Here is a 25047-nt window from a genome sequence, read left to right on the forward strand (position 1 = left end):
AAGGACCATCCCACCCACCATAGGTGTCCGGTAGGGTCTAACATCTGGTACTCTTATCAGTGAGCTAAAGCAAATAGTGAGGTAGAAAATTTTAAATTCAAACCAGGCTTGTCTTTTGACATTCCTCGAGCAATGAAGCTTATATACGAGGGATTCACCAACCCAGAAATGCTTCGTAAGTGCTTGCATGGATTGACACAAAATAATAATGGGTCATTCAATGCCATGGTATGGAGAAGGTGTCCTAAGGAGACATATGCGGGGCTTGATACCTTAAAATTACGAGTGATGGATGCTGTTTGCCATTTTAGCTGGGGAAACAGAGTGGAAATTATGAAAAGAATGGGAATTGCTCCTAGCAAGTACTTATCATCTGGTGTACTTGAATCTGATGCAGTATGGTTGCACAAAAGTGCAAATCGAAGTACTGCAGAAAAAAAGCAGAGAAGGTGGAACTTGAGAGGCAGAACAACACTGAAAGAAGACAAAAAAAACTTCTAAAAGAGGGTCCCCAACCATTGGAGTAGGCGAGTTTTAAGATGCCCACCAAGTAAGTGGATTATGTTCCTAACTTACTTCTACAACTTCAGTGCTGTTTCTCTTGAATGTAATTTTTTGCACACCTTCCCACATTTCATATAAATTTAAATATCCTTAAAATTGAGGTAGAAAACTCAATGACAGATTAAAGTTAATGAATGTGGGAATGTTGTAAACTACTACTTTGTTAATGTTGTGAAAATATTATAAGTATTTTTTAATTATCTTTAAACTTTTTTCAGAAATGATGTCTAGCTCTTTACCTGTTCTTGATAATTTGAAGATCCTGAATGAAATACTTCAACTTAGTGAAAAAAAATTCAAGATCATAACATTTTTGGAAATTTTGGAAACTGATGTGCTTGTTTTAATTAAACATTATTTTTGAGTGAAGATAAAGCAGAAAAGGTTGACTGCAATACAATAAAATCTTGCTGAGACGTTTCTATAGGGGACAACAAATGCAGCGTGTTAAGTGAGAAAATGTACTACTGAATATATGAATAAAAACTATCCAACAGGGTTACGGAAACTTTAGATACAATTTTTTTTCCAACATGAGGGCATTTCACGTCATGTATCCACGGGTACAGGGAAAACTGTATCTACCATTTCTAAAGATGAGATGAAAAGTGTGAAAACCAAGATAGAACAAATATGAAAACCTTTTCTGCTGGGGCTTATAAAATAACAAGTGCACTGAAAGGTGTGAAAAACACCAAACAAAAAATATATTTGCATTTAATAATTATTTACAAATTGCAAAAAATCATCATTTTTGCAGCTATGCTTCTTCTTTAGACATGATAGAATTTGCCCTTTAAACATTTCTGAGACCCAAATTGGAGATAGTCTGCTTGTGTACCGGACCCTCTGAAAACTTGTACATGGGGGCCAATAAAAACATCAAAGTATTATTGCAGATCACACTCCTAAAACAAATGTTACTAGGAGCCTTTTATTGTGGAGCAGTGGGTTATTAAACATTATTTTCTGGTCACACTCTTAGACAATGAACTGGATGTTACACTCGACCCTGTGCAACTGGGAGGTGTGACTGTGGCCCCATTTTGAATAAACTTTGACCAACTCCTGTGATCCAGTTGGAACTCGAAGATGTGAGTTCAACATTTGCAACCTCTGCACGCTTTAAGATGCGGACACCAGTCCACTTTCTAACAGATTTTAATTTTGCCTTCATTAGTAAGGAATTTCACAGCATTTTCTGTATCCATAACTAGGCTATCTCAAGACAAATATGCACCATACTGGTCAATTTCACACGATTATGTTCCTAATCCAGATATAGGCTACTGTATCACGCGACAAATATTCGCTGCACTTCATTGTACAACTCAACAAAAAATAAATGTCTAACTTCTACATGGAATGCGAAATGTAGGCACAAATAGGCTCACTGTGTTATTCAGCAATAACGCTGCTAACCGACAAGGAAAACTGAACATTCCTAAGGTCAACAGCTTGCTCCCCGAAGGTGCAACTTACTCTGTGGAGTTCAGGAATTCCAGGCCTTTTCCCGTAATCACGCAGCTGTGGCGACGGCTTGTACCCGAGTTGGAAAAAAAAAAACGTTTCTTTCACAAGGGATGGCAAATAAGATCTTCAGGGCTAGGAAAAATGTGATCATACTTGTACAAGCAGTAAAAGTGAAAATTTGTGATGTGTTAGGTATGTTTGTATGTTCCTAATCCAGATATAGGCTACTGTATCACGTAATAAATATTCGCTACACTTCACTCTACCACTCAACACAAAGTAAATTTCTAACTTCTAAATGGAATGCAAAATACAAGCACAAATAGGCTTACTGTGTTATTCAGCAAAATCGCTGCTAACTGGCAAGGAAAACTGATCATTCCTGAGGCTAACGGCTTGCTTCATGAAGGTGTAACTTATCCTGTGAAATTCAGGAATTTAAGGCCTTTTCTCATAATCATGCAACTGTGTAGACAGCTTTTATGCGAGTTGGAAATCACATTTCTTTCACAAGGGATGACAAATAACAATTTCAGGGCTAGGAAAAATGTGATCGTACTAAGCAGTAATAGCAAAAATTTGACACGATAAGTGAGGTATTTTTATATAGATTTAATACGATGAGAATCGGGACTTTAAATTTACAATGTGTTAACGAGGGACGTACTAATGAGGTTTCACTGTATGTGAATATGTTAGTCTAATATTGCGTGCTTTATGGTATGAAACTCAAACAAATCGGTTGAGAAATTTAGATTTTCCTTTGAAACGTTAAAACATACCTCATCATCATCATCATCATCATCATCATTGTACAGTTTCAGTTTCCTGGGTACTGTTTATGAGCCTCTTCCACTTCTTCCTGTCCATATACAACATGTCGTGGAGAACATCATCCACTGTCCATCCCCTGGTAACAAGATCAAATTTGATCATGTCCATCCATCGGGTTTTAGGTCTTCCTGCAGGTCTTTTCCACTCCACCCGTCTTTCCAAACTTATTCTGGCTGTTCTTGTAGGCTCCATCCTCATCGCATGCCTGTACCATCGTAGTCTGGATGTGCCGATTCAGTCTAATAGGGATGTCTTTATTCCGACTTTTATCCTCACCTCCTCATTTCTTAACTTGTCCATTTGGTCTTCTGGATGGTGCATCTAAGAAATTTCATCTCTGATGCTTGCAGTCTTGATGAATCTCTTTATGTGAGGGTGCATGCTTCAATACCATAGGTCAATATTGGTATGAAATAGCTGTTAAACATCATCAGTTTGGCCGGTTTTGGAATCATGTCATCCCATAAAAGTGTTCTTTCGCCATAAGACCTATCTGTGTCAGTGCAAAGTAAAGCAAATAGCAAAAAGAAATGTGTTCTTACTTGTTGGTAGAATTTCAATTCCTTTTGCACTCTGTTTGTAATTTCCTTTCTGACCAAATTATCACTGGAGATTACTCTTCCAAGGTAAGGAAAACTATCCACACACTATAGCTGGTGGTCTCCTAGTTTTATACTTGCTGGACACCCTTCTCTGTTGACTGGCATCACCACTGTCTTGGTCTCACTGATGTTGAGGTTATATACCTGGAACTGGGATTTCCATACGTTGAGTCTGGTCTCTACTTCCTCTTCTGTTTCACCCCAAATCATGATATCAGCAAAGGCCACTGCATTCAGTTCACCTAACTTTTCCCTAACGTTCTTCATTATATTGTCCATAACAGTGAAGACCAGTAGTGGGGACAGTGCACTTCCTTGCTAAACTCCAATCTTGGTCTCAAACCATGATGAACGAACTTCCCCAATTTGTATACAGCTAGTGCAGTCTTTGTACAACATCTGAATATTCCTTACCAGTCATTCAGGCATATTTCTTTTCCTCAGGTACTCCCAGATCTTATCTCTTATAACTCTCTTATAGGCCTCTTCTATATCCAGGAATACAATGACCAGGTTCTTGCCTTTCTCCCAATACTTTTCCAACAGTATGCAGGTGCTAAAAATTAGATCTATTGTTGATCTGTTACTTCTGAATCCATATTGCTCCTCCTCTAACTGTGGTTCAATGATGGTTCTCAATCTTCTTTCTATGATCTTCTCTAGAATTTTAGCCAATGAGACAGCAGTGTTATTCCTCTATAGTTGGTGGGTGTTAAAACTTACCTAACAAGGTAAAATATGTATTAAGTAAAGTGATAAACAGTATTGATTGGATGTATGAATATTAACGTTTATTTGAAAAGTAATCAATAAGATTATCATCAGCCCTGTTTCTACTCTGTTAATACAAAGTCAGATAAAAATAAATTAGGGATTTAAAAAATTAATAAAATTGTATGATCTTAGCTACAACATGCAGGCATTTTAATTTGACACCTAGGCTGTCAACTTGTGAATTTCGGCATTCTGTTTTACTCTAACAGGCGGCAGCATAGCATGGATGTCTCTTGGTGACCTAGGGTTGAGATTTTAATTAATTTTGTTGAGTGAACACCAAATGTGTCACCAAAGATCTTTTACATGCCAACATCATATGGCATGGAGTGGACTTTTTTTCTGCCCTTCAAAAATCTGACTACCTTTGCCAGATTTGAATCTGCAATCTTGGGATCTGGAGGGCAACACTCTATCACTAAACAACAGATAGAGCTAATAAGAAATTATAACCAAAGGAATAAAACAGGTTATACATACCCCTGTGCCTTTCTGTGCAGTCTGTCTCTGCTCTGGAAGCCGTACAAGTAAATTGAGAGCAAGATCCGCCACCCACTGTATTAACTGTTGTAATGACTGTAGAGTACTGGGCTCAACAGTGAACTCCTTGGCTTCTAAGTGGAGGAGCACCTTGTCAACATCAGCCAGGGCCTCAGTCATAACCGCTAAAAAAATATCACGCATTAGCTCAGGCATGAAAGATTTAAATGAAGGTGAGTCATTATCTTATACAGTGAAACTCTGTTAAGAAGTTTTTCAAGGGACTGCAAAAAAAAAACTTCTTAAGCAGGAAACTTCTTAAAAGGGATAATGCCCAAAAACTTATTCTGTACCCGAAATACATGTGAAACACACAGCCAACAGATTTCCTTGTTTGTGAACAATACCGAAATAGGCCGATATATAAGAGCTGCTTACAGAAAGCCACAATATAAAAATTCGATTATCATGACAATATTTTTAGAGATAAAGTAAAATAATTGAACATACCATATTATAAATATATTTGATAAGAGAAGGGAACATATTAAGTTATATAAAAACGTTGCAAGGTTTGATTATTTTAGCAGGCAGAACCATGTCCTTCCACACTTCCCTTTCCTCCGAACTTACACTCTCTGCTTCGCAACAAATTGTTTTGTAAACGAAAACCAAAAACCCCATGGCACTACAGCCCTTGAAGGGCCTTGGTCTACCAAGCGACCGCTGCTCAGCCCGAAGGCCTGCAGATTACGAGGTGTCGTGTGGTCAGCACGACGAATCCTCTCGGCCGTTATTCTTGGCTTTCTAGACCGGGGCCGCTATCTGACCGTCAGATAGCTTCTCAATTGTAATCACGTAGGCTGAGTGGACCTCGAACCAGGTCCAGGTAAAAATCCCAGACTTGGCCGGGAATCGAACCCGGGGCCTCCGTGTAAGAGGCAGGCACGCTACCCCTACACCACGGGGCCGGCTTTGTAAACGATGCCGGCTCGATTTTTAAAGCGTTCCAGCCACCCGCTCGACGCGGTAAAAGGTACCCTTAATTTGCATTAGGCTTTCTCCTGCATAATAGTCCCACTGAAAGGTATGTTTAAACTTCGCTGCTGTTTAAACCGTATTAGCAGAACTTGTTCTATTTCATCGTACTTTTCATATTTAACTTCCTTACAATTTGCTGAAGTATTCCCTGCAGAAGCAGCGATCTCTTCTTTCTTCGCTATAATACCGTTCAGAGTAGACAGCGGCATCCCCCAGCTACTATGCCAAGGCAAATAAACTCCACTTTGTCTTTGTCTTTTATTGTTAGTGCCATTCGCTTGATCTCTTCCCTCTGAGTTGCGCTCATTTTCACTTAAAAAAAGCTTGTACGTTGATATTACAAGTACAACTAACTTCACCGACTCCTATTCATACTAATTACGATGCTACACTATGCTTGGCAATTCGTAGCTTAGGCTTACAAGAAACAAAGACAAGACGTGTACTACAGTTTGTTAGCATGTGCTTTCTATCTTCCTCACACCTCTGACACCTGCTTCAAGGATAACGGCAGCAAATGGGAAATCTAGCAACTTACTCCTAGAGATTCTTAGAACCTAGGCCTAAATCGCCCCTGCATTCCTACTGGTTGTCACGGCAACGGGCGTAGTTTCTGGCTGTTTCACAAGTACCGCATGGCCAAGCCAGTATTGAGTTTATTTTCCCGCTTCAATCCTCTTCATGCTATAGGTAATGAAGGAAAAAAACACAGGTTCGAAGTTGCAGAAATTAGTGCATGGAAATGTATCTGGGGTATTACATGGGAGAGATAAAGGCGCAGTAGCAACGCTAGCACATCTAAACGTAAACAGTTTCTTTCCCCGCGAGAATTTTATTTCATGTCTCCTCATCCTTGTGCTACGTTCTAATAATGCGATGTAATAAGTACGAGTGATACGATAATACAATGTTTAGCTCGTATAAAGGTAAAATTAAAAATAACTTTCAATTTTATGCCAACACGTGGTATTGCAATGCCTATGTGTGCCTCCCTCAACACCCAGTTGGCTATCAACATTCGTTCAACTTCGTAAACGATCGGGATCTTTCGGCCGGCTGTTTGGCGGCATGTGTATCAGCTGGCTGCTGGCAAAGCGGCTGTTTCCTGCATAGAGTCGCGAAGTTGTTTTTATTCACCAAACTAATAATAGACACGGAAAATCTTATCAGTTTAGTTCAAAAACGTAATTTCCTCTACGGCAAGGCCCATAAGTATTATTGCAACAACGTAAGACTGAATGGCTGGAAGGAAATAAGCAAGGGAATGAAAAATCAGATAGGTTAGAAAATTCAGTTTTGTGGTAGGTTAACAGTAATGTTGTGGACAAATGCACTTTACGGTTTTTAATGTTTAGGCCACCTCGATTAATGACTTCACCCTGTCGCGGCCCGCAAATTACTGCATTAAAGTTTTATCAAATCATCCATTGCGTACTTTATGTTTCTTACGTAGACTCCCGTACGATTTTATTCCGCTAGATGGAACGGCGGAGTGGAAATTTTGACTGATGGGTTCGATTCGATTCCACAAGTCGAGAGTGAGCATCTGCTGTCCGTGTTGTCATAGCGTGACGTCATATGGCCGTGGCAGGCCCGCTCATGTTCCGTGACACCAGACACACACCGCGAGCGCGCAAACGGTCTAACACAGGGTGCAACTTGCGCGGAGACTGGAGGGTTCTAACCACGGGCTGCTTTGGGCGGACGTTTTCTATCTCAAGGGGCTCTAAAATCTGAACTGTTTAAGCGGGAAATATATTTACAACAGAACACTTTAAACGGGAAAAATATACATATATCTTAATGCAACTGATCAAGGGACCAAGAATATCACACTTCTTAGGCGGGAAAACTTCTTATGCGGGAACTTCTTAACCGAGTTTCACTGTATTTCATTTAATCTTTCCCACATATTTCTTTCAAAATTTAGTACAAAAAGAGTTGAGTTCATGTATTTAATTCATTTACTAACTTAAGTAACTATTTAACATCAGACTAATAAATGACATTGGGGTAGGAAAGGGCTAGAACTGGGACTGGAAAGAAGTAGCTGTGACCTTAACCCTTTCGCACTCAGGGTGCCGATCTATCGGCGCGAGAGGTTATTGCGAGAACGCTCACAGCGCCGATACATCGGCTTTTTCCTATTTAGAGATTTTAGTCATTTGTGTGACATTTAAGTGGTAATAGTTGATCGTGACAGTAACTCAAAGTGTTGAATTTGCATTTTACTCCTCAGATATATCCACCAGCCTTACAAAATATTTTTATTTGCAACAAAAGAAATCTGTTGATCGTGAATGTTTATATTGTGATTATTTGGAATTGTTGGTGCGTGGATCTGTTTTGGTTGGCTTATGAATACAACAATTTGATCTTGCTATCAGTTTAGTTTAGAGGTTATTTTGTTTCTTTGGTGTATCGTGTGTTCGCTGTACTTCACAAACTATAATTTTACACCTTCTCATTACTCCGTTATTGCACGTGCTTGCATCATCTTTTTATCGTAATATCTAGGCCACATTCAAGGCCGAATAAGGCCGATATCCTTGAATTTTCGGATAATTTAGACAGTAATAATGAGGTTCTTTTGCCAAAAGTGGTTCCCGTTATATGGGAAGTGACACAGTCACAGATGCTCACCGTGCATCGGACCGCGAGGACCTGACTTCGATGACAGTTACGTGTACAGTGAATAACTTTGTGCCATGCTTCATGAGTGAATTGCAGCACACACATCATATTGATATCAAATTATTCAAAATCAAATGTTCTTTCTTTAAGGTCTAAGAGTAAAGAAGAAAGACACAACAATGTCACTTGAAAACCATAATTTATTTTTTTAAATTTATTTTCAAAGTCGATTAATTTATTTTGGCTTTACCAATAATAATAACACATCCAAGCTATATTCATTTCTGAAATGTTTGTAGTTTCCTGTATTAGTGTGATTTATTTTGTTTTAATATGTGTTAAACTGCTTACGTGTTGATTTTTTGTAATTTAGTTGGAAAATCACAGAAATTACTTTGAGTTTCTTCGAGCAAACCTCTGCATATAGGCTGAGTGCAAAAGGGTTAACTAAGATATATCCCCAGCATATGCCTGGTGTGAGAAAAAACATGGAATACGATCTTAATCACAGGATTCAAACTCATCATCTCTCGAGTGTATCCTTATAGCTACAGATCTGTACTCACAGCAAGCTCACTCAGTGATTTGAGATATTATTTGTGAAAATATTAGTTCTAAACTGAAACTCAGGCTTGGTTAAGTAAATCAAAAGCTGGTATGAGTGATTTCTGACAATTTAAAACTTTAACAACAGCACACACATTAGAACTGTAGATTTCAAAGGTAATGAAAACCTCATCATTCAGGAACATTGGAATGCTGTGATAGGCAAAGGGAGAGACGGTAGCGTATTAGGATCCTTCAGTCTGTGTGAAAGGAATGATAGAGGAGGCTACTTGATCAAGTTCTGTGAAAAAAACTAATTTCTACAACTATATGATTTCAACATCATCCAAGGAGGTACATGTGGATGAAACTGGGCGACAAAAACTGATACTACATTGATTACATTTTAGTCAGAGAGAGGTACAAATATCAAGGATGATGGTGTTACTCCAGCCAAGGATCATCATCATCATCATCATCATCATCATCATCATGGTGTGTGGCCTCTGGAGAGTCCTGGTGGAGGTCTTTCAAGGTGATACCATATAGATGACCTGCAGGTCTATGGTGATGGGACCCTAATGCTGAAGACGGCACAAACACCCAGCCTCCAAACCAGAGAAATTAACTAACAGAAGTTAAAATTCCCAACATGGCCAGAAATTGAGCCCGGGACTCCTTGAACCAAAGGCTAGAATGCTAACAGAGTTAGTAAATAATACATTAGAGGTAGCACTGGCACCGCAATCGCCTGCGAAGTTGAGCGATCGTGCTGTTTAGCAAAAGCTGGATTGTGTAAACTTTGTGATTTGTTTGGCACTGTCACTACTGGAGCTTCCTGATAAATTGCACTATACACTTCTCTGAAGGAAAATGCTAGTCTCCTGTGCAGCTTACGGCTGCATAGAGAGGTTTATAAAGGGCAACGGCGTATCATTTCACAAGTATGTTTCCTTGAAATTCATTTTCGTGCGTATAAAATAATATTTTGCGTGACACTTAATGTCATGTGAATTGGCCTACTTGGGCTGACTTCACAACTGATTCCCATGTCAGCATGAATTAGATTCTTTGGATCTTACCCTGAAGACTGAAATTAATATTTTAGGAAATATAAGGGATGGCATTTTCCTATCACTGAATGGCCATGCCTTTGAAAGTGAATATTCAGAAAAATCTTGTGCATGATACCGAGTGAGTGGCAGCAGGCTTTAGGTCACGTAGCTGTCAGCAGCCCTGAAGATGGTTTCCAATTTTTACACCAGGCAAATGCTGGAGCTGTACCTTAATTAAGGCCATAGTCATTTCCTTTCCATTCTTAGCCCTTTCCTGTCCCATAGTCGCCGTCAGACCTATCTGTGTTGGTGTGACGTAAAGCAAATTGCTACAAAAAAGAAAATAAGAAATTATTTGCATGATAGCCTGGAATTTTGCTTCCTTTTTCACTCTTTGTTTGTATTTATAGTATTAAAAGCTATTGAACATATTTCCCGTATATACAGTTTGTTGCTTTCCCTTCGTACAATATGCGTAGCAGTCACCACTCATATAATTTAGAGAACAGATGTGCAACACTGTGTGAACATCTGAATCCTTTCCTTTCGTCAATATCATTATTCCTTTAAACGTCATATAGGACTATATATAAGCATAATAAATTATTGACTGAGCGAGATGGCCATGTGGTTAGAGCCGCGCAGCTGTAAGCTTGCTTTTGGGAAATAGTGGATTCAAACCCCACTGTCGACAGCCCCGAAGATGGTTTTCCGTGGTTTCCCATTTTCACACCAGGAAAATGTTGGGGCTGTACCTTAATTAAGCCCACGGGTGCTTTCTTCCCACTACTAGTCCTTTCCTAGCCCATCATTGTGGTCACCATAAGGACTATCTGTGTCAGTGCGATATAGAGCAAACTGTAAAAAATATTGATTTTTTTCAGTTCTCTTCAATCATTTAATTTACCACTCTTCCTTTCCATTAATGGAAATCATTTTACAAGTTAAAATCATACATTTCGGGAAAAGCTAAATAAAAACTCCATAACAGGCTGAAACCACAACCAAGTGTCACATTTCCACTTGTAATCATGTTGATGCCAGTAATAATAATAATAATAATAATAATAATAATAATAATAATAATAATAATAATAATAATAATAATATAATTATTAACCTTAATATAATTATTAACCTTATTATTATTATTATTATTTTATTTTACTAGCTTATGTACCCGTGCTTCGCTACAGGATTCTCAAAATGACTGACCTTGTGGTTTTCCTAACTGAAGTCAACATAGGTCATTACGAAAACGTCAGTAGGAAAGTAGCGATTAAAAGCAATGCTATCATACAAAATACTTGATCAAATGAAAAACCGCACATTTTCTCACTTTTAACGAACAGTACTATGGTGCCGATCTAACAGTACAAAGTTCTAGAGCTGGAATGACCAGGCCGTAGACAGCCGTGAACACTCCTCTGCCATTATTCCGTTAAATATGCACACTGCCTTAGAGTAGGGATTGAACAGCTCGAATGCTATGATGAACCGGTGTGTTACGTACCAGTAGTATCAGAAAATTTATGAACCAGGGGAATGGCATGCTAAAGAAGAAAGTTATCTAACTCCCCAGCTACTTCCTGCCAATATTCAGGAGGCTGTTACACTCGGAACGACCGGGCAAGTTGGCTGTGTGGTTAGGGGCACGCAGCTGTGAGCTTGCATATGGGAGATAGTAGATTCGAACCCCACTGTCGACAGCCCTGAAAATGGTATTCCGTGGTTTCCCATTTTCACACCAGGTAAATGCTAGGGTTGAACCTTAATTAAGGCCAAGGCCGCTTCCTTCACACTCCTAGACCTTTACTATTCCATCGTCGCCATAAGACCTATCTGTGTCAGTGCGACGTAAGGCAAATTAAAAGAAAATACTCGGTATTCAGCAGTAATCCTATCTATCAGAGATGAGTAGCAACAGAAGACACAAAGCACATCACAAAAACAATGGTCAATGTAATGTTATTGATCAATTTCATGAGCTTTCCATATTATAGGCCTTCACATTTAGTTTTCTTTCGACTGTGTCATATTAGGGAGTCTTGTAAAATTATTTATAGCATAGACTGTAGTTCCTTATTCTCCAACTTTACATACCGATTTTCATTCAATTCTGTTTACCCATTTTCTCGTGGCTCGGCGCTGATATGGTTATAGTAACAAAAGTCCAAATTCATGAATATCCTGTGATCATAGCTGATACGGTAACAATGTATAAGACATAAATGAACGGAAATTTAATACTATATAACTTTAGTTATGTAGTATTATTTATCGATACAGCCACTAATAACAAATATTATCTTGTGAATTAAATTTTAGGCTTTCCCCTAAACTACCATTTCACTCAGCATGAATAAAATTATTTATGGCCTAGATTGTAGCGACTTATTCTCCGACTTCGGCTACCACTTTTCATTAAGATACGACCACTAATAACATAAATGTTTGAGAATTAAATTTTAGGCCTTCCCCTAAACTACCATTTCATTAAGCGTGAATACAATTATTTACAGCCTAGATTGTAGCGAATTATTCCCCAACTTTGTATACCAATTTTCATTAATTTCTCTTCAGCCGTTTTCTCGTGATGCGTGTACATACAGACAGACAGAGAGACAGACAGACAGACAGAAATTACGGAAAATTAAAAAGTGCATTCCCTTGTTACTGTGGACACGACTGATACAGACATACCATCCTTTTTAAATTCTGAACAATGTACAGACAAAACTCTTATTTTATATATATATATTTTACATTTTATGGCCTACATTGGACCACTCTAGTCAATTATACATAGGACTTCTTGATTTCCTATCAGCTCAATATTTTTTTTTTCATTCTGAGAGATGCTGCCTTCCTTTCTTCTGTTGAAGATACCCTCCCATTAGATCTTTTATTGATCTTGGTGTGTAGCCTGGTGAGTGTGTCTATAAGCATCTTAATTTTTTCTGTTTATTATTATTATTATTATTATTATTATTATTATTATTATTATTATTATTATAATGGCTTTACATCCCACTAACTGCTTACATGGTTTTCGGAGACGCTGGGGTGTCAGAATTTTTTTCCCATGGGAGTTCTTACATGTGCTAGTAAATCTATCTACAAGAGGCTGACAAATTTGAGCACCTTCAAGTATCACCAGACTGAGCCCGGCTCAAACCTGCCAACTTGGGCTCAGAAAGCCAGCGTCTAAACCAGCAATGAGAATATTTTGTTTACTTTACCCCAAAATCTCGCCAACACTTTTAGGCCTAAAAACTTGCTCATTCGCTTCATACAAAAGAGGACATTAATAATACCAATATAAACGGTCTGTTATTGGACATTATAAATTTTCCAGCTAACTCATTCCTGGATGCCAGCATTTCGCCCTTGTGTGCTAGGTCGGGCTCATCAGTTGGTACCTAGCACACCTACCAAGACGCTGGCTAGCGCATACTGTAGAGGCTACTGCGTAGACTACTTGGAGCCACCGGCAGTGCCAATGCACTATGAGAGACTTTGTCTCCTTACCAAAAATTGATGCCTGCTTGGCTATCAGATGACACAGATGATGATTCCCATAGGGAATCTGAAATATTTGTCCCGAATGAGTAAATTTGTAATACCAATATAAACGGTCTGTCATAGTCTCTCATAGTGCATTGGCACTGCCGGTGGCTCCAAGTAGTCCACGCAGTGGCCTCTACACTATGCGCTAGCCAGCGTCTTGGTAGGTGTGCTAGGTACCAACTGATGAGCCCGACCTAGCACACGAGGGTGAAACGCTGGCATCCAGGAATGAGTTAGCTGGAAAATTTATAATGTCCAATAACAGACCGTTTATATTGGTATTCCAAATTTACTCATTCGGGACAAATATTTCAGATTCCCTATGGGAATCATCATCTGTGTCATCAAAGAGGACATTTTCGGTCATTGGACAGAATTATACCACAGTCCTGGTAATTAACACAAAAGATAGCAAAATATATGTGCCCTCCTAATTGTATGTTGTTAGGAGACTTAATATGAACAGTAAATTGATTTTGTGTTAGTTAACTGCACCTGAACACTGTCCTCTTTTATCACGCATTTCTCCTGCATTTATGCTTTTTGGGCTTTCTTTTTTACTCGAGAGAAGCATCACAAGTATATTGCAGTATCTGAGAATGTTTACATGTAAGAATTTTAAACCACATCTATATCCACTCAGTTTTAAAAGTCCCCTATTTACATTGATAAGTACAGTGATTCTCTCGCAGACGGTGGTGCCGCTGCTATCTAATACAGTGTATTATATACTAACTCCATGAGAATGCTAACCCTTCAGCTGTGGAGCCGGACAACAATGGAATGAGCGAGTGTGAGTTTATTTTCAAAAGACTGGAGAAGAAATCGGCCATAAAGGGAAATGTTTCAAAGCAAAAGAAGAGGCAGCCTTTAGAGAAGCGACTGATACATATATAATTGAGGTGAGTTATAGATATAGTGTCAATGAAGAATGTAAAAGATCACCGAAAGTACCTACAATAGGTGTTAATATAAGGAAAGATCCTCACTGATGTAATCATATAAACAGGACAGATCTCTTCACATGATTATGAGGGTATTTATGAATTGTAGTAAGAATGTAAAGGAGAGGGCATATAAGTCTCTGGTAAGACCACAACTAAAGTATGGTTCTAGTGCATGGGACCTTCACCAGGAGTACTTGATTCAAGAACTGGAAAAATTTCAAAGAAAAGCAGCTCGATTTGTTCGGGGTGTTTTCCAACAAAAGAGTAGCGTTATGTTGCCAAGTTTGGGCTGGGAAGACTTGGGAGAAAGGAAACAAGCTGCTCGACTCAGTGGTATGTTCTGAGCTGTCAGATGAGAGATTATATGGAATGACATTACTAGATGAATACGTTTATGTGGTGTTTTTAAAAGTAAGAATGATCACAATATGAAGATAAAGTTGGAAATCAAGAGTACAAATTAGGACAAATATTCATTATTATATGAAGACGAGTTAGAGATCGGAATAATTTACCAAGAGTGATGATCAATAATTTTCCAAATTCTTTGCAATTATTTAAGAAAAGATTGATTGATTGATTGATTGATTGATTGATTGATTGATTGATTGATTGATTCATTCATTCATTGGTATATTCTTTTAGTGGTATATTTCTACAGATCCTGATAACTACAAATCAGAATTATTTTCCATATAATAAACGGTAATGGTATTTTTGTCATTTTTTTTTAAATATATAAACTTCAAACTTACCTGCCAAGCTTTCAGCAGGGCCTTTGTCATGACTTGTTAAATCTGATGGACGCAGTAGGGATTTAAAAGCTGTAGCCACGGAATGTAGCATGAGTAATGAGGATAGATCTGCTGCTTTTGACTGGCCATTTACTGTCAACCTGCAAGAAAATGTAAACGTATGCATTTATATATACATACACACATGTATCATGTGCAAACAACCGTCTTACCTTTCTATGGTGTTAATAGACTAACGTGAAAATTTATAAGACACTGTAACCAAATCACGTTCATATTTTTTTTGGAAAATAAAATGACAAATATTACTGCTTTTTATTTATTTATTTTTTTTTGCTAGGGGCTTTACGTCGCACCGACACAGATAGGTCTTATGGCGACGATGGGATAGGAAAGGCCTAGGAGTTGGAAGGAAGCGGCCGTGGCCTTAATTAAGGTACAGCCCCAGCATTTGCCTGGTGTGAAAATGGGAAACCACGGAAAACCATTTTCAGGGCTGCCGATAGTGGGATTCGAACCTACTATCTCCCGGATGCAAGCTCACAGCCGCGCGCCTCTACTGCTTTTTATTAGCATCCTAACAATCTTCTGATGATTTTCTATGCTGTTTAGATTAATAATAATAATAATAATAATAATAATAATAATAATAATAATAATAATAATTTGAAAACAGGCAAGAAGTGGACTGATGAAAGAAAGGAGGCTTACAGAACGAGAATGCGTGAGTACTGGGGAAGAATTAAAGCTCAAGGATGCAAACGGTTGAAATAACGCGGTCCACAGCAGGCCGAAACGAAGAAAGAAAGAAAGAAAGAAAGAAAGAATAATAATAATAATAATAATAATGTGGTGTTGCGCTGGTGGTGTTGTTATGTTATCAAATACACTCACTAAGCAAATGTCATGGGATAGCGGAGTACTGATGCGCGCAGGTGTGTTGTCTGCACACCACACGCCCCCTGTGCCAGCAGCAGTTGTATAGGAGACCTTGTGAACAGTGGCTGTGCATGTGACAGGTGTAACATGGAACGTTGTCATGAGCTGACACTGTTTAAACGGGGTATGGTGGTCAGTGCCCGGATGGAAAGTGCGATTTCGGAAGTGGTGCGGGAATTCGGCTTCACACAATCAACCGTGTCCAGGGTGCATCGTGAATGGTTGAATGCGGGTGTCACCATCCACGACAGACGAACAACCGGCCGTCCAGCCACCCTTGATGACCGTGACCGGCGACATCTGAGATGGATTGTCAGTAGTGACAGACGGGCAACCGTGCAACAAATCACAGCTCAATTCAACACAGGCCGTGCTAGACACGTCTCCCAGTGGACAATCCATAGGAACATGTGTTCTATGGGGTATGCGAGCCGGCGCTGCACACGGGTGCCACTGTTAACCCAACGTCATCGGGCAGAACGACGCGCATTTGTCGCCAGTCACCAGGGATGGACACTGGAACAATGGCGTAACGTGATATGGTCGGACGAATCATGATTTCAACTGCACTATGCCGATGGGAGGCACCGTGTATGGCGCAGACCACATGAAGCGTTGGATCCCGCCTGCCTCGAAGGTGGTGTCTCTGTTATGGTCTGGAGTGCATTTTTCTGGTATGGAATGGGCCCTCTAGTTGTTCTGGAAGGGACTGTGAATGGTACGCGGTATGTTGAGCTGCTCGGAGACCATCTCCACCCATTTTTGGCCTTCCAGCGCCCAGGCTGTTCTGCGGTGTTTCAAGATGATAACGCGCTGCCACTTCGCTCCCACGTCGCCTGGGAATGGTTCCAGGAACATGCAGCGGAGGTCCAACGACTGCTATAGCCACCCAGGAGCCCCGATATGAACACTATCGAGCATATCTGGGATGTCCTGGAACGCAGGCTCCGTGCCATAGATCCTGCACCCAAGAACAGACCAGCATTGGCGGCTGCTCTGCAAACGATTTGGTGTCAGCTGCGTCCAGAGGACTACCAAGGACTTGTCGACTCACTTCCACGGCGTCTCACTGCAGTTTGCAGGGCCAGAGGAGGCCCCACAAGCTATTAGGTGACTATCCCCTGACATTTGCTAAGTCAGTGTACATGGAAACCTGTTCTACAGAAATACATGCATAACACCACCATAGCACAGCGCAACGCAAAAACTGTTGACAGAAGGCGGTGAATCAATAACTTCCTTCCCAACCACCACAGCACAGCGCAACAGTCCCTGAGTCCAGTTAGTAGAGGGCTGTAGATAATATGGGCATGACTTCCACGTTCCTTGAAGAATTTTTATGCTCACTGTCAGAAGCAGACCTTCGCATGCCCTGATGAAGGCCAATGTAATTTGAAGGAAAGCTCGGCTTCGTTTAATCTCGTAAAATATAAGTGGCTTTAACTCACTTATCATATTATTTTATTTATTTATTTTAATGCAATGAACCATAAAAATCAACGTTCTTTAATTATGTTAATATTTCTCCACACTCAATACCTAGAGGCACCTGTTTGTGGTGATTTCTTTTTGCCTAATTTCATCATTTAAAAAAGTTATTTTTGTATCTTATTTTCATTTTATTTCGTCAATAATTTTGCTGAACTGGTTTCCACATACATACATACATACATACATACATACATACATACATACATACATACATACATACATTATCATTATAGACCATTATGCCTTTCAGCGTTCAGTCTGCAAGCCCTTGTGAATTTACTAAACGTCGCCACAATCCTCTATTGGCAACTAGTGCTGTGGCCTCATTTAGTTCTATACCTCTTATCTTTAAATCATAAGAAACTGAGTGTAACCATCGTCGTCTTGGTCTCCCTCTACTTCTCTTACCCTCCACATTTCAGTAATAAACTTAAACCAAAAGGCAGTTAATAGCATATTTTCAACCAAACATATTCAATTTTACATATGTACAAGAAACATAAGATTTATTCTTGTGCTGAAAACACACATTGCGTATATCAAAGCAGGAATGTTAGGGGAAAATATTACCCTGTGACTTTCAACGAAACATAGAATCTAGCCTACATACATAATTTACACATCAGTCTGAAAAAGACAGAGATAGGACTGTTCTCTTGTCAGACATCATAGTATAACATTACGTAGAAAATGACTTTTCACATTACTGACCGGGATCAATAAAACCTTCACTGCAGCTTCCACAAAATGCCCATTTATTCTGACTTCAAGAAAAGAAGAAGGGCTATCACATCAATATCTTTACCTGCTTTACATGAACGACCAACTAGTTCTCTAAACACTGTGTATGGCTGAAGATATTCTGATGCTAAAGGTTCTTGTAGGATGGGAATTTGCTTTATTAGATTAGGGACTGCATCATTTTCTTTCGCTAGTTGCTTTACGTCGCACCGACACAGATAGGTCTTATGGCGACGATGGGACAGGGAAGGGCTAGGAGTGGGAAGGAGGCGGCCGTGGCCTTAATTAAGGTACAGCCCCAGCATTTGCCTGGTGTGAAAATGGGAAACCACGGAAAACCATTTTCAGGGCTGCCGACAGTGGGGTTCGAACCTACTATCTCCCGAATACTGGATACTGGCCGCACTTAAGCGACTGCAGCTATCGAGCTCGGTCATCATTTTCTAAATCACCTTCTATTATGCTTCTTGGATCAAAGAGTGATTCTACATAATGTTGTTTATTATTCTGCAATTTTGCTTAAATATAAATACTTTTGCATTTTGAGCCAAATACATGAAATTTTGCAAAAAAAAAAAAAAAAAAAATGTGATTTTGCACTTTGTAAAAAAACAGGTGCCTCTATTTATACTTCAAATGACTGTATTTGCTTGCATAATGCCTCCTGATGTGCATAATTTCCCCCTTGAAACTTTCAGGACATATTTTCCAAATCTTATTATTCTGACATTTTTCGTGTGCTGCATGATTTCCACTAGAATCTTTGGTAAGAAACTGGACCTTGCATTTAACAAGCTGGTTTCCTGGATTACAAGGAAACAAACAGCTGCATTCAGTCTCTTATAGCAGCAAGACAAGTGAGTTGTAAAATGACGTTCAAAATAAGGATAAAAGAATAGTACTTATACTGTGCAGTTTAAACTTATAGTTATTTATTTTGGAGAAAATAATGAAATCGAGTGTGCAGGAAGAGTGTTTGGTGTAGAACTAAAATGAATTTGCTACTAAAAAGCTCTGAAAGAAGAATGAAAGAAAGCTAAATCTACATGTCGATTGTTTCGTGGTTCAAAGTGTGGAAAATTACCTGAAGTCGAGAAAGAAGTGCATGACCATGTAGTAGAACTGAGAAATATTGGCAGTGCTTTATCATATGAAATGATGCAGATGAATGTGAAGGATACAGCAAAAACTAATTGGCATTACAAGTGCACAATTTTAAGCGAACATGGGATGGATGGGCTGCTAATTTTATGCAGACATATGGCCTTTCCTGTGAAGATGAACCACACTGGCTTAGCATCCACAATGTAATTACACGGACAAAGTAATCAAATTTCAAAGTTTGTCATCAAACTTAGACGAGAAAATTATTTTCTTCTTTCTCAAATATGAAACTCAGACCAAACTCCCCTTTATTTTTATATGCCGCAATGTACGACAGTGCAGACAAAGGGTGCATCCAGTGTATTAATTAATACAACAGACGCGGAGAAAGGTACCGTCATGTTGACTGTTACGGCACCTACCACCCTTTGTTGTTTTCAAAAGAAAAACTCTGCCGAAGTGCAATCTTCCAGCTGGCATTGTCATTTCATTGCAGGAACAAGGATAGATGTCAGCTGATGTAATTAAAGACTGGCTGAAAGTTGTGCTTTCCTTCATAAAAAAATCCATGCTTGTTCTGAACAGTTTTCCTGGCCATTTAGTGGAGCCCTTTAAAACTGAGATGCCCCGTCTCAACACCATCCCCGTCATAATACCAGGCAAATGGGAACAACTTATGGGCCCACCTTTTCAATATAAAACAATGTTATAATGGTTGAATTACAACATTTTAATTAGTAATTAGGACTAGCTTCAACACCAATATCTGCGCCATCTTCAGACAAAAATGGAGAACAGACATAGACACATATATAGATAGACATACAAGGCAATACACTAGAAAAATGGTTGAAATGAGCTACGAGTTGAAATGAGTGAACATGAACTAGGCAGTGCGTTCGGCGGAAAGGTCATGGCCTCAGTTTTCTGGGATGCAAAAAGCATTCTGATAATAGATTATCTTCCTACTGGCCAAACAATTACGGGGCAATACTATGCAAACCTCCTAGACCAACTACAGGAAAAGATATGCGAAACAAGGCCTGGTTTGGCAAGGAAAAAGGTCATCTTTCGCTCCGCCACACACAAGTGTTATAGCCATGGCAAAACTTCATGAACTGGGGTATGAATTGTTGCCACATCCACCTTATTCACCTGATTTGGCACCATCAGACTTTCATCTATTCCCCAAGCTGAAAATTTTCCTCGGTGGACAGAGATTTTCTACAAGGGAAGAACTGACAGCCGAATTGGAGCGGTATTTTCCAGGCCTGGAGGAATCTCATTTTTGAGATGGGATCAAGGCATTGGAACATCGCTGGACCAAATGCATTAGTCTACAGGGAGACTCTGTTGAAAAATAAAAGCAGTTCCACCGAGGTAAGATACTTAATTCTAGTACATTCCGAGAACTTTTCAAACCACCTACGTATCTAGGAGACTACTTCCCGAACCTTATGACTAGGGACCTGAAATATTAGCATTTATTTGTTTCAAAATTAGCATCTATTTTTTCCAAAATTAGCATCTATTTACAAAGTTAAAATAATCACATGGTATTATTAATTTTAACGATTCCAAGTTTATGAAGTGCAATTTTTGTCCTTGGTTCACACACAATACAAATTCATTGTTCAAACGAAAGCACTGTCAGTACTTCAGCATTGCTTTTTCTCAAATTGCACCGTCTGTCTGTAACCACTGTGTTGTAATGAGATGTCTATAACCATCAGATTTTCCTTTGCTGATCAAAACCAATCGGGCCATTTTCCACTGGGGGCTAAAAACACCCCAACAGTTCTGGACATAATTCTGATGTTATCTTTTGCACTTCTGGAGGTATACCATCTGGTCCTGGAGTCTTCTTGTTTCTAAAAGGGCTAATAGCTCTATTCAGCTCTTCCAATGTGAAGAGGGATATATCATCCAGTTCTTTTTCATCGTCCGATCGATGAAGAAAAGTAACCGACCGATTGCTGCTTGCTGACTTTAATTGATATTTACAATGGGAATAGCAAGGGGAATAAGATCTGTATCGATTATTATTGAAATGTAAATCGAGTGTCACGGAAATAATGAGATACAAGCAGCGTTGTTTTCCTGTTGTTCAAAATTGAAACTAGTGAAGAGTATTTCTGACAATTTTGCCAAAAAATGTTGTTTTTGCCAGTAAAATAGCATATTTTTGCCGAATTTGCACCAAAATCGCATATTCATACTAATTTCGCATTTTGGGTCACAATTCACATTTTGCCGCACTTCTATTTATGTGTGAAAATGATTTTATTCCACATTAGAATTACCGTAGGCTTGGATTCAGTACAAGATTTTTAAAAAAAGGCATTTATCACAAATGCGATTTTTTTCAGGTCCCTACTTATGACATTACAGCCTTCCAAAGGCACCATTCAACCATCACATTAATAGAAAGAGTGTCTCTGCTCTATAAAATTTACACTTAGGAATCTATTTCCAGGCCTATCAAAGGCACAACCTACATTTTACAAATTCAAGCAATATGCTCAACTGTCTAACATCTTAACATAAAAGGAATGAAACAGAATTTCACAGGGGTATTGAATACTCATTCTACCGGGCCTTTGTGAAAAACAATAGGTTACTGGCCCAAATTCAAAATTGTGTGGAGGTGGATGCTTCCGCTCCTTGAAATTTGAAATGAAAAGCTTAAAACCTTATTTGGGCTTATGGCCCAAAGTTTGAGAGGCTAAGCCTATACTATAGAGGTGACTAGATGGAGAAAATATTTGTAAGTTACAAGTTACAAACAGAAAACGGTTACAAAATCATAGTCACATCAAAATGGACGAGGCACCCCCGCATGCCTTCACGAACACACACACTAGTCTGGAGCGATGAATAAGACCGCCTGGTCAGAAAATGTGCCAGCTTCTATAGTCAAGGGGAAAGTTCCAGAAAGCCCTGGACTAAGGCCTGACATACCCCAATTCTTATTGGATCAACAAATAAATACCAGAAAAGTTTGACTGGAGGAAAAATATTTTTAAAAATTCTCTTGGACAACATCCTAAGTTGGCAGAAAGAGATAGAAGTGTTGTAAACTTTAACCCACCCAAAACAAAGAATAATCAACTCAGTTTAGGAAACCTAGGAATACAAAATTACTTTATAATTTTTGTAGTCTATCTTCACACCACAGGGCATAACATAAATTTATAGTAAGGACATCTGTAGGGAAATGCCCAAACTTCTTGCATTAGTTGTTGCATGTTTTAGTTTGTAGATGGCATTCTCCAAGGCGCTTCTTTTGAATGAACGGGGCGGGTGTACCTTCCGGTACAATTATTATTGTTGTTGTCGTTGTTGTTGTCATTGTTACAGGGAACTGTGGTGGACAGAGGTGAAAGAAGATGTGGGCATGAATGGGTGGATAGAGTAAAGATGGAATTTTAATTAAAAACTTTAAAATTAGTGGTTTTATTTCTTTCTTTTCCTTTTTTTTTTCTTTTCTTTTCAAATTTTAAACTTTGATAATCAATAACAAATATCAGGTACAAGAGTGAGCTTGAGAAACAATGTTAGAAACTCCTAGAACAGTTAGACAACATTAATTAACAACAGGAGCCTGAAGCTCCCCAAGGTACAACTTTAACAAGAACACCACTGCTCTCTTCAATACATCCACAAGGAAATTGAGCTTCAAACTTTACTATGTTTACAAGGAGCGTTATTACTCCATACAAGTACTTTCTCGGAGACTATTCTCCAAAATGTACAAAATCCAGGCTCTAAAAGGCACTATCTACATTTTACCGAAACCAAACAGTATTCACTGTCTTTATCTCTCAATAGTCTGTTATAATAATAATAATAATAATAATAATAATAATAATAATAATAATAATAATAATAATAATAATAATAATAATAATCGTATGGCCTCAGCTACTGTTTGCAGACATTTCGATTTGACGCCATCTGGCTGTCTGCTCGTCAATTTCGACGTTCCGGTTTACTCTGTCTGCCATCTAGCGGACCTAGAGTAAACCGGATCTCTCTTGGGCGTCTATGGCTGAGATCTAATTAATTTTGTCAGGTAAATACCAAATGTATCACCAGAGTTCTTTTACATGCCGACATCGTACGACATGGAGTGTCGAATGGACTTTTTTCCGCCCTTCAAAAATCCGACTACCTCTGCCGGGTTTGACCCCGCTATCTTGGGATCCGGAGGCCGACACTCTACCACGGATCCACAGAGAAGGAAATGAACAATAGAAGTTAGCTTTAACAGGTGTAACAAGTACCCATACTACATGGTCTTAGGTAAAAGAAAAAGGTTAATGTTTCTAACCAAAAATCAAAATGTTAGGAGGCGAACCCTTGCACTCCTTTGGTATTCACAAGAACATCATTAAAACCCTACGTGGGCTTATGGCCCGAAGTTGCAGAGGCTAAGCCTATACTGTGGAGGTGACCAGAGGGAGAAAGAGTTTTAGTTTACAAAATTAAGGGGTAGATTTTAAAGATTGCAAATCATAGTCACCTCAATACAAAGTTGAAAGGGAATAAAAGAGGGTTCCCACTCTTTATTTCTTTAAGTTCAATCTAGAAATGGAAGTTTACATTACTAAAGAATTTTGAAACCTTCCCCTCGAACTTGCTTTCTGAGACTATTACATGCTTACAAAATGTCTGCCATTACCTTGAGCTGGTGGACATTCCAGAGATGGACGAGGCAAGCCCTCCCCTGCCTCCTATGCTAACACACTCTGCTGCTGGACTAGAGTGATCAAAGACACCAGGGTCCGAAATGTCCCAGCTTTTATAGTGGAGAGGAAGGTTCCAGATTTCTCTGGGCCGAAGCCCTGACACATCCACCATTTCCAATGTGAATGAAATAAATATCAAAAACCTGATTGGTTACTTAAATAGATGTACAAAATTTCCTATTGGCTACAATTTTAAGACAGTGGGAAAATATAGAAGTGCTAGTAACCTTAGAACACCAAAACAATCTATAAACAATCCAGTTTAGGAAACCTTGACGCAAAAAATTACTTTGAAAATTCATTGTTCATCCTCGCCCCAGAGGCTGCAACTAAGTTGATAGTAGAGACATCTGTCGATAAATGTTCAAATTTCTTCCGCTAGCAGTTTCAGAGTTTATGTTATAGATGGCCTTCTAAAAGGCGCTTGATTTAAATGCACGGAGCGGGTGTACCTCCGGTACAATAATAATAATTATTATTAATATTTAAAGAAATTGTGGATACACTATTCTCTGACCATCCAGAGAGGACTGACTGTGACGATGAAAAAGAACTGGATGATATACCCCTCTTCACAGTAAAAGAGCTGAATAGAGCTATTAGCCCTCTTAGTAACAAGAAGAATCCAGGACCAGATGGTATACCTGCAGAAGTGCAAAAGATAATATCAGAATTACATCCAGAACTGTTCGGGTGTTTTTAGCCCCCAATGGAAAATGGCCCGATTGGTTTTGAACAGCAAAGGA

The 25047-nt window shown here is 39.0% G+C and overlaps 1 protein-coding gene across 2 annotated transcripts in view; it reads right to left on the minus strand.

The window, feature by feature from the left end:
* MED16 (mediator complex subunit 16) overlaps positions 1 to 25047 on the minus strand; it is a 163798-nt gene that overhangs the window by 44211 nt on the left and 94540 nt on the right. For both annotated transcript variants that reach the window (XM_067146880.2, XM_067146878.2), the window contains exons 10-11: positions 15276 to 15415; positions 4728 to 4912 (exon numbers count right to left, since the gene is read on the minus strand). In XM_067146880.2, the coding sequence (XP_067002981.2) occupies positions 4728 to 4912; positions 15276 to 15415 (325 nt within the window). The remainder of the gene's footprint in view (positions 1 to 4727; positions 4913 to 15275; positions 15416 to 25047) is intronic.

Source organism: Anabrus simplex, chromosome 5, assembly GCF_040414725.1.
Source record: "Anabrus simplex isolate iqAnaSimp1 chromosome 5, ASM4041472v1, whole genome shotgun sequence".
In the NCBI taxonomy this organism is placed as follows: Eukaryota; Metazoa; Arthropoda; class Insecta; order Orthoptera; family Tettigoniidae; genus Anabrus; species Anabrus simplex.